The sequence below is a fragment of the Neodiprion lecontei genome, chromosome 4 (genome assembly GCF_021901455.1).
Source record: "Neodiprion lecontei isolate iyNeoLeco1 chromosome 4, iyNeoLeco1.1, whole genome shotgun sequence".
Lineage (NCBI taxonomy): Eukaryota > Metazoa > Arthropoda > Insecta > Hymenoptera > Diprionidae > Neodiprion > Neodiprion lecontei.
The window spans coordinates 23,961,627-23,979,397 of NC_060263.1; the positions used below are offsets into that span (position 1 = coordinate 23,961,627).

The 17,771-nt window shown below is 36.3% G+C and overlaps 1 protein-coding gene across 9 annotated transcripts in view; it reads right to left on the reverse strand.

Moving 5' to 3' along the window:
* LOC107227096 (maternal protein pumilio) overlaps nucleotides 1-17,771 on the reverse strand; it is a 107,364-nt gene that overhangs the window by 88,903 nt on the left and 690 nt on the right. For 2 of the 9 annotated variants that reach the window (XM_046738868.1, XM_046738869.1), the window contains exon 1: nucleotides 7,844-8,073. Coding sequence is in view for 7 of the 9 variants with exons in the window: in XM_046738861.1 (XP_046594817.1) it covers nucleotides 12,565-12,708; nucleotides 16,010-16,138; nucleotides 16,302-16,523; nucleotides 16,851-16,934 (579 nt within the window). In the remaining 2 variants the exon portion in view is untranslated. Of the gene's footprint in view, nucleotides 1-6,015; nucleotides 6,296-7,359; nucleotides 8,074-12,564; nucleotides 12,709-16,009; nucleotides 16,139-16,301; nucleotides 16,524-16,850; nucleotides 17,755-17,771 lie in introns of those variants that run through there. The other 7 variants (XM_046738861.1, XM_015668142.2, XM_046738863.1 and 4 more) reach the window with 7 other exon arrangements.

Below are 17,771 nucleotides of genomic sequence, written 5' to 3' on the forward strand. Positions count from 1 at the left end.
ATTTACATAGTAGGTCATTCAAGCGAAACTTTACAGATAATTCACTGAAAACAGTGAATAGGATGAAATGCGCTCCAATGAATGAAATCAAAAAAATTTGCTCCGTTCCACCACCTTGATGGAATTGAAAATGAAGGGGGGGAAAAAAAAACCCCACACTTTTGTCATAAAGCATCATGTAATTTGGTATAATACCAGAGAAACTATTGGGATTATTTGGAACTTAGATTTTTCAACGAAAGATGAACAATTCTCATTATTGCAGCAAAATAAGATCGAAGTAAACAGGTATAATTATATCCTCATACACATAGCTACATACAGTTATATATATTGTATATTCAAGGGTACGAAATATTGTAAAATAATACTGAACTCGATTAAATTGTAAGATATACAATTCTTGTTACGTAACGACGAAAATGATTGACTGTAAAGAAAAGGAGGAATCGTCTAATATTTCAATGCGATATTTTTTTTTTTCTCTTTTGTAAGCGGATAACGAGCGAAGCGGCAGGCATCGTTATACGTTGATTTTAATGATCGTGAAAATTTATGGACTGCAGAGTAGTCGTGAGTATAATATACAATATACATATGTATAAACACAGTATATAAACAAGAGAAGGCGTGTATTCATTTAAATAACAAAAAAATTTATGCTAATTTTAAGCCGTCCAGAAGAAAATTATGAGATTACGTTTTCATTTTTATTTTGCGATAATTATGAGCTCTGGGTATGAAAAATATTAAAATACATTGCAGATGAAACAAGAGGTTAAAAGAATTTCCTCGACATTTCTATTTTGAAGAAAATTCCCTGAAATGTTGTTTTTTTTTCTGGATAATATATTCACTGAGAGCAAAAATTCGCAAGTTATTCGTTCTTGCGGGTAGAAAATCATATTCTTTTCTTTTACATTCAGAACTGTTCTTCATATACTTGGGCATTCTTACTTTGAAACAGTAAAACCGTGATAAAAACTTCTGATGAATTGTCACTGCTTCGTCACATCAAATATTCAATTTCTATCAAATTCCAGCGACTAATAATCAAACAAGAATATGATAAATTGAAAGATAAAAGTTAGAACACACCTAATACATATTTGTCTTGTATACCGAAAATGTTACCCAGCGCAACGATTATACCTCGTGTATAACCGAATATGTGTCGAACGGTAAACCGCGTCCAGCAGGGTCATTAACAGACAATACTAATATACGGTATTTAATTGTTTTCAAGCGAATAGGTTTTCACGTCACTGATATATATTTCTCGGTCTTTCAACGATGGAAACGGAGCTGCAGGCAAAGCAGAAAAAATGTTGAGTTAAAAACAATTGTGAAAAATCGTTGATAACTTCAAACTACGATCAAAGTAAAATTCCGGGATATCCTGTTCCGGGGAGTCGTAAATCAGAGGCGCTACATCTGCGGAACTTAGAGGACGGCAGCTGTAGGCCGAGAGAGACCCGACAGGAAAGAAGGCCGGGAAAGAAGTAAAGGAGGGGCCCGGGCGTGGCGAAGGGTCGGTCCTGAGGCTGGAAGGTACGGGAAGATAGTGACTCACGCGAATCGATATTCGGAGGACATCGTTACAGCTGGTAGTTGATTTTCACTTACGTACAGTCGGTTGGAAATTATGTGGAAAAGAAAAAAACACGACAAAGTGTAAATTACCAGTTACCTTATACACAAGGCTCGTCATGTTGAATACAATAAAAGAAAAAGCCCTTGCGATTGGGAAAGAAAAGTTGAAACGCCGGATTTCATGTGAGAAATTATACGATTGCTGCGTTTTTTTTTTTTTTTTTTTTTTTTGACCGCCAATCCGTCACATGTCGGCAAATTTCGATGAACAATGCGTTAGCTTTTTTCATACATCGATACACGATACAAATGAACGTAGAACAGATTTTTTCTTTAGCTTATTGGTTGGTAGGAAAAATATCCGACACATGTACGACGGATGATAAACTAGTGATTTTTTAATAAATACATCATTGCAGTTGCCTAAGATTTAAATCAGATGACTGTTCGCGAAGAATCCAATAACGAATAAAATTAACTATCGTATGTGAAACAGAATCGGACAAGCAACGCGGATGTATTTTCGATGAAAGATGATAGAATAACAACGCGTTATTTCTCTGAAGTTGTTAACAATATTCTAGGTCTTTGCATTTTAAATCAAGCGGTTTAGAATTTTTTCATACATCACAGGGACTTTTTTTCAACTTATTGTTAACCGAGACGTTTTCAACTTTTGTTAGAACCGATTTTTCAAACTGACTGTACGGCAGTCCCATACATCCTTAGATACGTCTAGCCCATGTAACGATGTGACCTCGGGTTCTAGTTCATGTCTATGCCGTACGTAGCATCGTCGGAAGAAAACCTCACTGCAATAATTAATGATCGAAATAATTCATTGCATGGGTAAATGAATTCATTTTTTAAAAATGCACCAACTCTGCAGTGCAGTTAAAATTTGTAATTCAAGTTTCATAGAAGCGAGACTTGCATGAAGGAAATGTCACGACTTAAAAAAAAAAAAAAAAAATCGGTTCGACGTTAATCGATGTGTGAGACAAAAAAAAATCATTCATTCTTGTAAATAAATCAGGAACAAATCGTACGATTTCGCTGAAAATTTTAATCAGTTGTAAGATGCGAAAGAACTACATCGATTGATGCAGAAATAATGAAAATTCGTTTATTCGTTGTTGTTCTAGTGTGAGAGTGATTATTTTAAAGAATTTCTCTACCGTTTCTTCGTTTCTTTTTTCACCGGTTTACATCACGATACGTGCAATCACTTATGGTTTTCATTGAAAACCGCCGCGAAAAAATATCATTGAAAAGGTAATTGATCTGAGAAAGCCGAAAAATAGTAAGACGTTAGTTTGAAAATGAAATAAAAAGTTACACGTCGCTTTTGCCGGCTCATGGCTGAACGAAAGGTCGACTGCAATAGTTTACCCGAGTTTCTTTTGCGCTCGTCGCAAAATGCATTGATAGAGAGAGATGCAAGCCGACGCTCGAGTGAATATTTTATGATAGACGATATAAAAACCTGAAAAAAAGAAAAAACATGTCTGGGAGAAAAAGAGACCGGCACGCGATCACTTCCAGATCAAAAAGGAGAAAATCCACAGTCTACGAACACCAGGGTTCAATGTCAATAGACTTTTAAGAATCGCAGGCAATACGGTCGGTCTAATAACAGTGAGAAAAACGTTACGAGGTCTACGCGATCTTGACAAACAGCTGCGGTCGTAGGCTACGTAGAACTTGGCCGAGTGCCACGTGAAACACTTCCGTTTTTAGCTTATCAAAGTCGAGAACGTTTGCGCAGATGAATAAGAATCCGGTTAGTAAAAGTGGTACAGAATTTCGATGGATAGATAGTAAAATAAGAAAGCATACAGATGCAATGCGAATTATTGATGATAATGAAGTTAGTAACGTTACTGCGACGATGCATGTTCAGGAAAAATCGTTACTTCGCACCTTCGCTAATGTCTGAAATTTATTAAACCATGACAAATAAACTATACTGATATTTTGCAACGCCAACTGCTTGAAATTCATTCTAAAATTACACATTAATGTTTTTTTTCACTGATGTTTCGTTACGTTAACGTTACTAACTTCAGTGTCATAATTATTGTAGATAAGATTTTGTTCGCAAACGTAGAATTCGGCGAAATCTGATTTTTGATTTCTCATGTATATTAACAGATTATTATTTCAACGAAATTGTTAATATCTTTGGATCTCAACATAGTTCGTCGATCATCGGCTTGACAGCTGTATAGAAATGGAGAAAACAATTCTGTCGTAGTCAAATTTGAATTCAACCGGTTGGACTGACTTCAATTTGCATAATCAATGTCTTTAGATCTACAGAAAAGGATTTTTTCGCTACGAGTATTACAGGCAAAAAAGTAAAAACTACCGCATAAAAGCATTGTTCAACAAAATTTTCTCTTTGCATATCATACAGATTTATTCTCTAAACAGTTAAATAGCCCTAATGTTAATTGCCCTAAGAATACTGAACAATTTCGGTAGAAAACGAGCAGTGACCAAGATAAACCCAAAACACCAGAACTGAATAATTTGGAACTTTCTAATTCTAAGGCCTTTGCGGAAATTGTTAATATCTCAGTTAATGTTAGTCAGTTTTTCTCAGATTCATCTACGTCGCATAATAGGGATATTGTTTCATCGGTATAAATAACATTACCAGAAATTCTCCAGACCAGTTTTTTGTTTTCTCCAATATTTCGATCGAGATCGTATGGCCCATCAATCCTTAAACCCTGAGTCAAGGGGGGGAATTGTAAAATGTGGTAAAATTCACTCAACATATTGTGGCGTCAGTAACTATTCGTCAATATCGACAAACCGATAATATATCTGATTGTGAATGTCTGTACCAACCACATTGGCTCATGAAAATGAAAATTTAGAATTAAAATAATAAAACTCGACCGATCTGGATATGAAGAGACAAGAAAGTCTCTCGACTATGGAAAGATAGAACGGACTTAGTGTATCCGGTTTGTGGACAGATATACAAGGTCAGGATCATCGGTCGGGTTTTACACTTTTGACTGATGTTTGTTTTTCAATCGTTTGGCTACGCGGTCCGAAGGGATGAACGAGACAATTCGTGGAAAAAATGCCCTGCCTTCCTACCACCATCGTCAATCTCTATCGGTAGCGAAACGAGGCCACGTTGAATGACCACCCAAACACTGCGCGTCGTAATCATTGCAATATTTCATTCTCGTTACGGCAGGAAATGTTTTACGCACCGTCCTCCGATCCTCGGTCAGTAAAAGTGACTCTTACTATTCGGAAGGACACGGATAGCGGTTTGCAGGGTTGCCAACCGTCGCGACATGCTCGCCAAATCTCGAGTCAAACTTGTTGCACGCACTGCACGAGACCATGTCTTCTTTCCTCGCATAAGGTGCTTCACCTTCGATCGAGTAAGAACTAAAAAATTATTGTTTTCGCAAACTACGACGATTTCTGGGAAGATGGAAAATTTCAAAGTTATTGAATTGTAGACAAAAATCTAGATAACGACGCTTAATTTCGGATCGTTGCTAAATTGTTCAAAATCTAGTAGCTTTGATAGATTTCACTCGTTTAAGTCAAAGACTTGCATTTTCTACATACAAGTCATTAAAACATATTTCTTTCTACCATTTGTTGATTATAGTCGATATCTGTTAAATGTTGTAAAATTAAATATGTTTAACGATGGCAACGTGATAATAAAAAAATGTTTCGGTAAATTTGCAGAAAATATTCTTTCAAATATACTTAAGGATTATAGAGTGAAATCGAATTTATTAATTTGAAATGAAACATTCATACTTATGGTTTAGTTTATAAATCCCGTATTTTCTATTTCGTTATTGTGAAATATATCGTCCATCTTATAGTAATTTAATAAATACTCAATGTGGAAATATCTCGTATCAACATTAATAAAAAGTACCAATTTTAATGTCAACACTCTCTTTATAAAGGGAAAGCTTCCTTGAGATTGATTCAAACTTCAAAAAAGAAGTGAGAACAAGATTCACATGTCAACAACTTTGAGGGATCTTATAATTGTGCAATTTGGAAGAATTGTGAAAAAATTACCTCTTTCCAAGCTCCCCAATCGTTCATAAAAACCATCGATTGTCATAAATGGCGAATTTACGCTTCATGAAGAAAATATATGCCAAAGTTACGAGAAAAACTACGTAGAATAATTTTTGTAAAATACAGTTGAAAGCAAAACAAATCTTGATTGATGAAAATCGGTTAGTCAATACGCTTTAAAATATTATAAAAATTGTCTAAACCAGGCAAGGCCGTCAAAGCTTATTGCAGTAGCTAGGTTCTTCTACTTCGAATAAACTGGCACATTTTTTCATCTTCTCTCAGTTAATCGAGGATAATTATTTAATTAAGTTCAACTCGTTCAACTTAAATTGTTACCTCTTGAATTTTCAACCCATAGATCCGCGATACCGGTCGAAATAAGAGGAACTGTTTCAGCGCGGAATGATTTGCAAAAATGAAAAATGTGAAAAACCAAAAATCATCCCCCGGATAGATTCGTGTGAACGCGACTCGAATGTAAACAACGAACTCTCGCCCCGGCATCGCATCTGCGTGTAGTATGCCCGGCTCTGTGCGACTAGCGACTGTAGATACCTAATTGTGAATCAAAGCTTCGTTCCCTGTTGGAACGTGCAAAAGGGAGGAGGAGTCCATTTGTAAACACGTTCGACTATCGTATAGCTAGAATGGTACGTCGATTGTGTGCTACGGATACGAGATTTACTTCGGTGTTAATATATCTTTGTAATTAATTCATTGTTATCATGATTTTTTTCTCGAAGCACGTGCTACGAATTTCGATGTTTGACGACGACCTCCCCCCCTTGCCGCCCCCGTGACAAATACACAGCACATGATGCGACGACGAGACGCGAGAAGAGTAAGAGAAAATCAATGCACGTTCGGCGAGTACTCATTTAGTAAGCCTTATACATATACGGTTATACAATGATAATGATAATGATAATAACGATGGCAATAAATTTATCCCAGGAGCAAACGTGCGGGAATAATACGTGTCGTTGCGTATTGTCAATTGATACCCCTACGCCAATATCAGGTATACCCACATACACTATATACATATGTGCATGAACGTATCGTCGGACGCGCAATAGAAAGTCTATAATAGAATCTCGATGTGATATACATGTTGCACGTTAGGTAGAACGACCAGATCAGCGTAACAAAACGATAATCGGTTTACGAATCCAACACGTGTCAATTGCTATAGCGAAGAGAATTATATCGAAATCCAGTCTTCGTGGCTTGTTTCATGTGTGTTGTAATTTGTGTTTTTCGTGAAATCGATAGGCAAAGCCCGCGCGTTCCGGGTGTAAATAAGCGGGTATATGTATATCTCAATGAGGAGCCGGTTGTGACATCGACCGGTGGCAAACTGGGAAGAAGGTGGTTCGAATTGACGGTTTCGAGGATTTCTTGAAGCGAAACGAACATGACCCACACAGGCTGCGATGACAGAGATGATTCATTGACGCTTCGCTACGAAGGAACTAGGCAAACTCGAACGGCTCGAAAAGCGACTCTCGTCTCGTCAGCCGCGCAGTCGGCAAACGGCGCGGCGCACGATTCGTTCGATCGATGGTGTATAATTTGGGGGGATGTGTTTTTTTTTGTCGGTAAAAAAATAAAAGTATGATTTGAGGATAAAAAAACAAACAAAAGAGGGAAACGATTCATCGGCGTTTGGATAGGTACCATGTCGGCGGCGCCGAAGTCTTTCATGTCGCAGTAGAGAAAAAGGTCCCCCGGTGGCTTCATCCAGTCGCCTGTGCTGTTCGCGCCCTGCAGGCCGTAACCGACACCGAAACTCTCCACCGTTTTTCTATGTTATACGTTCGCGAAGCGACGGCGAGACTCCTCGTCGCTGCTGTTGTTTATTCGCTGACCAACGCGAAGCGCGATTCGTTTGTTTATCCGAATCGTTCTTTTGGTAAAAGAAGCAAAAATTCTATTCTGTCTCTTCTTCTCTCTCCTCCTCCTCTTACTTTCCTGTATCGCTATACAGGCGGCGAGGAACACGAGGCTGGCTAGGTTGCGTCAACTCGATCACCAGCAGCAGCAACGACGCGGCGTCGAGCCGTCAGCGTATTTTTTCTTTCCCTGCCTCTCTCGCTCCGGCGTTCGCCTACCGTGTATCTCTCTCTCCCTTCCCGAAGCGTCTGTCAAACACACAACTTACTGAGGGCAACACACGCAGAGCGGCACAACCGACCACGGGCAGCACAAAACTTTAATTTTAAACACTTTTTACACTAATATACAGCCAACTTTTTACACGATCACTCGCGGTCACCTTATATCTCGCTGTTCACAACAGTTTCAACATCGCGAACGGTTACATATCGCGCTAAAACCCTTTAGCGTCAATCCTCGAATTCACCTTGCCGGCCTGCCCCGCTCGAGACTCTCGAGACTCGGAGACTGCTTTGCGAAACAAAGAACGACGCTCTGCAGCAGCGACGCCAACCGGCGCTTCCGTCAACCAAAAACCCAATCCACCACGCTCGTGTTAATATTTCACACACAGCTCCGGCTTTTTCTCGCACCTTCGTTTGGCTCTTGCCTACCTCATCTGCTCATTTATGTCGATATATATTATACAGACAACAATATTCGCATCGTCGGAACCCGATACGATTTTGCTTTTTAAATCAATTCATTAAATTCACAATTCACCTATAATCGTCCAATACTTTAAATTCCAATTCGAACGATCATTCGTGTTAAAATTTTATCGGCACAACGAATGTGCGTGTACATGTTGAACCGCAGCCACGTTCACACCGGGTGATTTTCCGTGACATGAGAATAACTCGTATAATACAAACTTAGAATTCTACCAACAATATAGTACGTTATTATTATTATTATTATATACGGACGATTTTTAAATTTTCTCTTAATAATAAGTATATTTTCAGTCGATATTAATATTCTTTATTCAAGTCGTTCGTTAGCTTTCTTATAAGCATGGCGAATGAGCGTGTGTTACAAACCGCGGCTATATTCGCGCATAGGTTGGATTTTTCACGATGTGAGAGAACTACTTTTCGGATACTTTCGCATCTTTTCTAAAATTTATTCTTATTATTTGTAATAAGTCTATGTCAGGCCATTGTTAATACCCTAAAATCAATTGGTTCGTTAACGTGTAATCGGCATATCGAATGTTTACGTACACAAAAACTTTACATTTTTATCGCATCGCAAGCATCATAACAACTTAACAATAAGACTAAATTTTCCATTTAGTTTTGTAGTACCGTTTCTGAACCCATACCATACCAACCATATTCATCACACAATCGAGAAAATTTTTTTCAATGATAATAGATATTTTTATCCCTCATCAACACTTCACTCTTGCCTACCAACTTTCTAAATTCAAATTCAAACAATAAGTAGTTAATGTTTCGATATTGTACATAGTCATATTTTTTACCGACCGAGTTATATGTCACTTACGTAATCTGTCTATTATCAGAACCTATGCATGATAACTGGTAGAAATTATAGCTAGTGCAATTTTACATGCAATATTTACGCAATAATAATGGCAACAAATGTATTCCTGTAATTGAATTATCAGTAATTACAGGAATTACTTTTCGGCAGCTATTCTAGCATGAACCAGCAAATGTTTTATATATTTTTGTCAAGAACTGCATGTAGAATTACGCTGCTGTGGTATTCTCATATCAATGATGCGGTATAGACTCTGGTAATAAACAAAATAAGTGACATTTTACTCGTTCGGTAAAGAAGGACTACCGTATCTCCTTTGGGGACGCATTTCCGAATGGAAATGTTTCCAAACACCGTAACGATGTTTGCAGCACGTGGAAAGTAGAAATGACTGTTTTTGGTTTTTACTGATGAGGTCGTCACTTCATCGCATAATTTTTAGGATAAGACTTCGTCGTTTTCGTAGCATTACTACGGTGATAATTAAATTTAAAGTAAAATGTGTGCAGTTTCGAGCATAAACGGTACGCGTATCTGGTAATAAGTGTGAGGGGATAAAATAAAAGTATAAATCCGATTTTCACACGGAATTTTGCACTCCCGTAGAGTGAAGGTCACTGCCTCGAGCTCGGTTTTAGCTTGCCAAATGGTTAAATTATGGCCTTGACATCGATTGGCAGGAACCCCAAAACGGCACGTATCCTTGCAAACGCCCATGAGTAATTCTTTTTCTTTTCTTTAATGGCTTTCGCCTTCTTACGTTCCGAAATCATCACGGACGGCATCGTTTATCGAAAACCCGCCCTTAGGCCGCGTTTACATTTCGCTTACCGCGGTAAGCGGCACCACGCCGGCTAAAATGGACGGAAAACAATCACGTATATATAACAGACGGTTTATCGCACTTTCAGAAGTTCCTAATACTATTGTATTCAATTAAAGAAAGTAAAGTGGGACTATTTGAAACAATTTTTTCAACTATATGAATAGAGTAAATGGCGATGACATTTGTTAGAAAATACAACCCAAAGTTTATAGTGATCAATTTTCTGACCATGACATTCTGTAAGCGGTGCAAAAAACTGAAAACATAGTTTAGTTCTAGCAATTGCAGGTTGAATGATACCTCACTTAGTTCGTAAAACCATTCTCTCGGAATTGGTTTCGTGACGTAGATTTTTAATGTTTACATACAGGTTGCAAAAAAAAAAAAAAAAAAAAAAGCGAAATTTACTATTTAAAACCTGTATTGACTCGAGTCTTCATTCATTGTCAATTGACTCAGAAACTCGATGAAAAATTTATTGAAGACTATGTATTTATTTAGAATGAAGTTCCGATTAATAAATTGAACTATAATTTACGACAGTTGACCAAATAACATGCAGTCGATAACCGGGCTTTGTAAAATTAAGGCTTGCGACTTCAGTATTTTCAATACCTTAGAAGATACAGTTGTATTAAAATTAAACCACATTTTCTGTAACAATACGTATACTTCATTTTTTTTTTTTTTTTCTTATTTCACCCTTCGACTATATAAACTATCCTGCGAGAAAGGTAAAAAATTATGCAGCTTTGACCAATTCTTGAAAAACATGACCAATCGAAAATTTCCTAACATGAGAATTGTTAGTAACTGTCTACTTGCTGTTGAAACGAACAAATTCTTGTAAACGCGTAAGTACATACGCAGGTATATGAAACACGACAGCCCGCGTTTCCTCAAGCATCGCGAAATGAATAATTGCTCACGGTTGTACGTGCAGCGCCTGACGCGCGTTATTATACAACGTCATGTTCATGCAAAAATAGAGCGAGAGAGGTAGAGATAGAGAGATTAGTGAATAACAATAAGAAAAAATAATAGCGAGAACAACAGTAAAAACATAAAAAAAAAAAAAAGAACATTTTGGTTCATCCAGAAGAGACAGATTCGTGGGCGATTTATAAGATGTGGGCTTTTCGAGCGTGGGTATTCCTGCACACGCAATATACGTAATACACGTACGCGCGAACGCAATTTAATTCGTTTTATTATCATATAGGGAATGATTTGTTCAGAGAAATAAGGCAATAGAGATGAAAAAATGAATGAATTTTTATCGGCCGCATTGTCGTGGACAAAATTATCATCACATGTTAAATGTATATTAATTATGATCGACGTACGCAAAACTCGGCAATTGCTATAGGGGACTCATTGAATGAGACTTATGAATGGTAGCTGTAAACACATCTAAAGTCAGAGAATAAACAGAACGTAAAATAAAAACTTTCATACTACTTTTTGCACAGTTATATACTGCGAGTGTTTGAAGAGTGTAATTACTCAATGTAAGAAGAACTGTTTACATCGAGGGCATCTAGTAAGTTTGCAAAATTTAAGTATATTTTCTTTGGACAGGTTGATTTTCTGAATTTTAGATGATTCCAGACTCGCAAAATAGAGATTTTTCTTAAAAATGCATACACGTTAACTTTAGTTTGCAAACTTGAACCTCATTTATAGAATCGCGCGTGTAGACGAGAAGAAATAACGTAATTCGTTGGTTGGAAAACGTTTCTGATGTAAAAACACACACGCGCACGTGGGCAGTTATACAACAATGCCAAATGTTGATGTAAACGTTCAGTTATTTTAAGGTCTGTACGGAATGCGTATTTCTTGCTAGCGAGCTAATTCGACCAAAAATATTCTGGGGTTGATAAAAGAAAACAAGAATTATTAAGAATAGAAAAATTCAAATATACCACAAACATAAACATGCAATTTATACTGCGATCGTTTTTATTGTCTGTTAAAGCAGTGAATGTGGTTGTAATGGAACTTTAGCGTTCGCTGCTACAAGATTTTAATAATTACACACATATAAGGAAAAGTGAACGACTATTTATAAAACTTATGCAACTTAGAAGAGTTGCTCAGTAATAGTAATAGTAGTAAACAGTAATTATAAAAGAGAATGTGTAAATAGAAAACATTTACGGTGTACAAAAATATAACATCTACCGTCAAAAACTTTATTGAGTTTAATTTTTGCCCAAGATTAAATTTAAAAAAACTTTTCCAGCATTTCTCCAAGTATTATTCACTCCTTTCAATAACTCCAAGAATAGAGGAATATCAATTTATATCGTATATTATTATCTCGTCATTGTTAAGCCAATCTTTTAGCTGGATTTACTGAAATTTGTGGAAATCATCGACACTCTTTTCACTGCATTATCCACCTTAATAATTTAATCCTAATCGAAAGGCAAGTGGAATCATATTCATTTATATCTAGTAACAGATTAGAATCATCCAGAGCGTCATTAGTTGTTCTGAATATTTGGTCTATCATTGCCAAGTATTAATTCAGAAGTATAAACAAGTATGTTCATCGCAGGTGCTACGGCCTGAAATACGATATTTAAAGTGACAAAACTTACCTGGCCATTTCTGAATTGCTGTTGCTGTTGCTGTTGTTGTTGCTGCTGTTGCTGTTGCTGCTGGTGATGATACAGAGCAACCTGATGCTGCGGCGCCATCTGATTGTTCAGATATACCAAATGCTCCGCCCCTGGACCACCACTCTGAAAAAATACCAAACCAAATCATGAAAATTGAGTTTACTTGGTGGAAATCAACACTTAGTCTTAGGAAAGTGAAAAAGTCACTTCCTCTATGTTAGGAATAACTAAAACTCAGTTTAGGAACGAGATTCACCGGACACTCATTATTGTGAATAGAATTCAATAGATTTCTAATTGGTAAACTTTCATCAACAAGATCGTGAAATGAAATCTGCAAAGTGATTTTCTTTTTGACAGCCTTCATTTCATATCGTGCAAGAATCTTTGCAAATCTTAACTCTTTAAGAATGTATTTGCATTGAAATTATCAAGGCTGACAATTGCTCAGAAGTAGCATAAGTAGTCACAGTTTAAGTGTTATTGCCAAGTAACTTTTTTTTAATTCAACATAATAAGAAGATAATGATAATGCATACACAGCCTACGAGATGTTACATTTTGAAAGAACTGGTGCGTATCAAACGAATATTGTCAATAATACAGTGTCTTAAGTTTTTAAGTATCTACAGTTTTGATCGATGAAGCTGGTCTGAAAAGTCAAGTTGTCCCTAATACTAAATTTACTAAGAAACGAATATCAGTTAATACAATAATGAGCCTCGAGTTGAGACGTTTTTTTGCCAATTTCTTTCCATCAATTACATTACAAATCCATCGATTTGTACTGAATTTTGAGAAGACCGTCGTACACAGTAAAAGAAGCTTTGATAACTAGGTTGATATAAGCTTGATATAATTTTTTCGTTTAAATGAACATTCTAAACTTAAAGCACATAGTTAATTCAACAGGAACTTGTTAATATTTTAGTGACGACTTCAGTTTTCAATGACGATTGATCGATTAAGACTTCAGATACATCACGTTCCAAAGTGTAGTGTAAAAATGTGTGAATGTAAAACGATCCAAGAGGTGAGACCAGGATACTGTGTGATATAGATATGTGAAGATTTAGAAACATATTCAAGAGTAAGATGTTAATTTTTGAGAAATCTTCGTCACTTGCAGCAATTTGAAATAGACAGGAGAAAAAAGCGTAAAAAGCAACAGCACATAGAATTATGTTCACAATTACAATTTCTGCGAAGAAAATATATTTCTCTTTAGTAGTGTATGCAAAAATAATTCTTAAAAATATTAGATGTGATCGAATGAGAGAAAGAAAAAAAAAAAAACACACCGCAGATTCATTTGCAACAGTACTACATAATTATAAAATATGAAAGTTAGTTGATCCATCAAAATTTCAAACATATGGCAAAAACATAACTTTCAGTCATTTCTACTGTTCGTTAGTGCATTGAAGATCGATGCTTCACGTACTAGAGATTATCGCAAATAATTCAACTATATGATTTTCTATTTTGTTACATTTGGTCTTCAATGGTGGAAAAATAATTCTTTAAAAATTTCTCAACAAGGAAGTTGCGATCAATTTGCTACAAATCTTAAATCTTACACATCAAATTTTCATATTAAAAACATGTAGAAATCAAAATACATAACTTTACACTCAGACTCAATTTCAAAGGAGATTTAATCCGTACACTAAACAATCACTCCTATCTTTCCGGACTGAATTCAATTACGAGAGGCATCAAATTTGAATTTAATTTGAAAACAGTGGCAAACCAACATATTAAATTGCATTACAAAGTTTTTCTGCATTTCACTTACACGGAACATCAGTTCATCATCAGAACATTAAACATGCCGACTCATGATTGTTATTATCTATGTTGAAATACATTTATTCGATACGTGCCTAAAGTTTTGATTGATTAGACTTCATCAAAAAGAGTTGAGGAATAAATAATTAGATCGATGCAGAATTTTGTGTTAATTTAACTATTTCATACACTTGACATACGGATACCAGGATTTTATTCATTCATCAAAAATTTATTAGCAAAATAATATCCGCGCTAAATTGAATTTTCGATCAAGTCGATTGGAACTTCAAGCACATGATTCGATACAGGTATAAGTTAGAAACAAGCCAGCAAAATAATAAGAAATGCATCTAAATAAAACGTACTTGAGGCTTTGATACACTAATGAGAAAATAAATTGTGAGTGTGCAAGGGGTTTGAGGAACAGAAAAGAATATAGTTCAGTAAAAAGAAATAAATAGTATTCAACAATTACTGTTTTCTGCTATTCTAATTGCTAATGATATCGCTATTTGTTCAATACTATGATCTTCAACTAGAGCGTTGATTAAACACGGCAAAAGGTTTTTTGCAGGAAATATAGGCCAAAAGAATTTTTCAAGTACATATAAATTTAAAATGAGGTCCATTCTGGAAATCGTACTTCGTCTAAAAGGTAAAACGTATTCCCGAAAAATGAATACTCATTAATTATATTTTGGAATATTTGTTAGTCGAGTAGCAAACTGCTAACCAATGGAAACTTTGCTATGCAGAAAAAAGAATTGACTTGTTCAGAGGTTTATTTAGAAACTACTTATTAAATATTATTTACGTCTACAGAGTACATGTTGTCAACATTTTGGGAGTTACATCAAGTGTGCCTTCGAATTGATTCAGCACTAACTAACTTATACAGGCGACATTACGAATATGCGTAAATCGATGTTGAATTCTGTTTTATGGTAAAACATACTGTTTTGCACTATTACAGAACTCTCTTTAACGTGCTTGAGGACAAAAGGGAGAAACATGTTAGTAAAATACACGCAAAATTGACAAGCCATTAAAAATGTTCAAAATATTGAAATATAATTTGTGCAACAAAGTACTGGGTCTTAATTTAACATCGAAAATAAAAAATATAGCATGTAGTCTTCAAATCAAAAAGTTACTTGCACAGCAAAAGATAAATCAAAAACTTCAATTTTAAAAGATAATTCAAGAAGCAGTTGGGTATGAAACCAAAAGTTCAGATTCAAAGTAGTTACTTGTTTTTCGGTAATGAATTTTGTTTCATACGTAGCTACGTAAAAGGTTTTGCTAGGAATCTATGTCTGTGGCTGTTCAAGTAAAAACGTCTGACGTACGTTTTGAAACTTTCTGTACTTTTTAATCAAGTTTTTCAAGGCATGTATATGATGTGGTTTAAATCATGGAATCTTCAATATTATACTGTCTGTCAAAGGGCAGTCTCATTCCTCCTGGTTTCATACGTTTCAACCCAATAACAATTCAAACTGTAATTATAAATAGCTGAAAAACATAATGAATCGTGACAAATGCTACTGTTACTGTTGGCGATAAAAAATAGAATTGCACGATGGTATTAATAATATTATATCATGTATATACTGTAAACAATGTTAACCTTCAGTTGCATGGTGTGCAACTCGTAGGGTAGATGAACATTGTTCATGGTTTGCAAGCCAAGCTGCTGAGGTTGGCTTTGTTGAGGTATGCCTAGTTTAGTCATTGGATACTTCCACTTGTCATGGTTCTGAAAAAATTTCAAAAATGTAATCTGAACATTATAGAAATAGTTCATTTACATCTCGATCATATTTTTTTCTTCAATTGAATAATAAAATCACATCAACAAAAATTGCAAATTATTCATTTTATTGTGAACAATTTTTAGAGACTTTTGTTTCATTTCTCACATTATCGATAATGGCATCGTCGGCAAGGGCCCAAGCCCTGGCTGGCTGCTTAGTTTGATAGCTCGAAGTCTGAGGAATGAAGTCCTGTTCTGTTGGTCTCTGGAAAACGTAACCAACGGTCGCATCATCTTGAGTTCTGCCGATACCCATTTGGGCGATTTGTCCAGATTGTATACGAACCCCATCGCCACCTGCCATAATTTGAGCGCATTGTTCTGCCTCCTGGACAATAAAAACGACAAAATAAATGGCCAGTATAAAAACGAAATAGATATTAAAAATAATGCCATCTTAGGAATATTTTCTGTAATATCATAACGATATTGTTGAAGCGTACAAAATATTATTTACAACTATATAAACAGACGCGAAAGAAGAAAAATGAAAAATTTACCGGGTTATTGACATTCAGGAATTACGATTTAAGGAGAGTTGGACGGAGAAAAAGAAGGAGCGATGGGAAAAGGTAGCGAAACGGCGACGCATAAGTGTTTGGAAAATTATGGGGATCTTAATTAATAATTATTTATAATGTGTGTGTGTACGAACGGTGGGTATGTGGCCGTTGGCAGAGGGGTGATGCAGCTGCATGGGGGGTGCCGGTTCGCCCCCGCCTCCGGGTAGCCACTTCATAGTCTTGTCAAACACTTTACACGTTGAATAATCACACTTATCAACACCGAAATAGAGTATAGATAGGCCGCGATAACGATGACTTAATTTAAAAGCATTATTTTCGCGGCTGGCATGACATTTCTAAGCACGGAGGGGTACAGCGGCAGCAGGCAACCAACCAGCAATGGCAGCCCGGACGAATTTTTGACAACACGAAAACACAAAGAGATTTTTGAGAGTTTGACTCTTACAAACTATATTCACTATTTATAGCATCCCTCGAGGTCTTCAGGGTAGAACAAACACGGTTGTGGATTATTATCTGGGTATAATTATCGCGGGATCGGATAAAACAGTTCCGGGATTCGTTGGATAGACGCTATACGCGGAAATCCGCAACTCACAAGCAAGATTTTCCACGGTTACTTTTATCGATTCACCCTGACTTTATCGTAAAACTAAAACTAGATACACTATTCACAAGTATTTACAATAACGCCGAAGGTTTCGGCACGCGTGATACGGCATTCGCGTGCGAGGATGCACGGCGATTTTAGCCAGATCTTCTGTCGGTCTCTTCTCGGCTAGAAACGGCGGCTGCCAACTGCCGACATTTTTGTTTTTTACCACTGCGCACGCGCAGCCATGTCGCAATGCACTTCGGGATCCAATCCAAATACTGCGCGCGAATCGACACAGACTCTTTGCTCGATCAAATTGATGTTTGAATTTTTTTCGAAACAAACCATTAGGTAACGAGACGAAATATTATTCATCATTACGCTCTGTTGAAATCTTGGATATTTCTTACTTACCAGGCTTCGTGCGAAAGCCTGCACGGTATGCTACATTCGA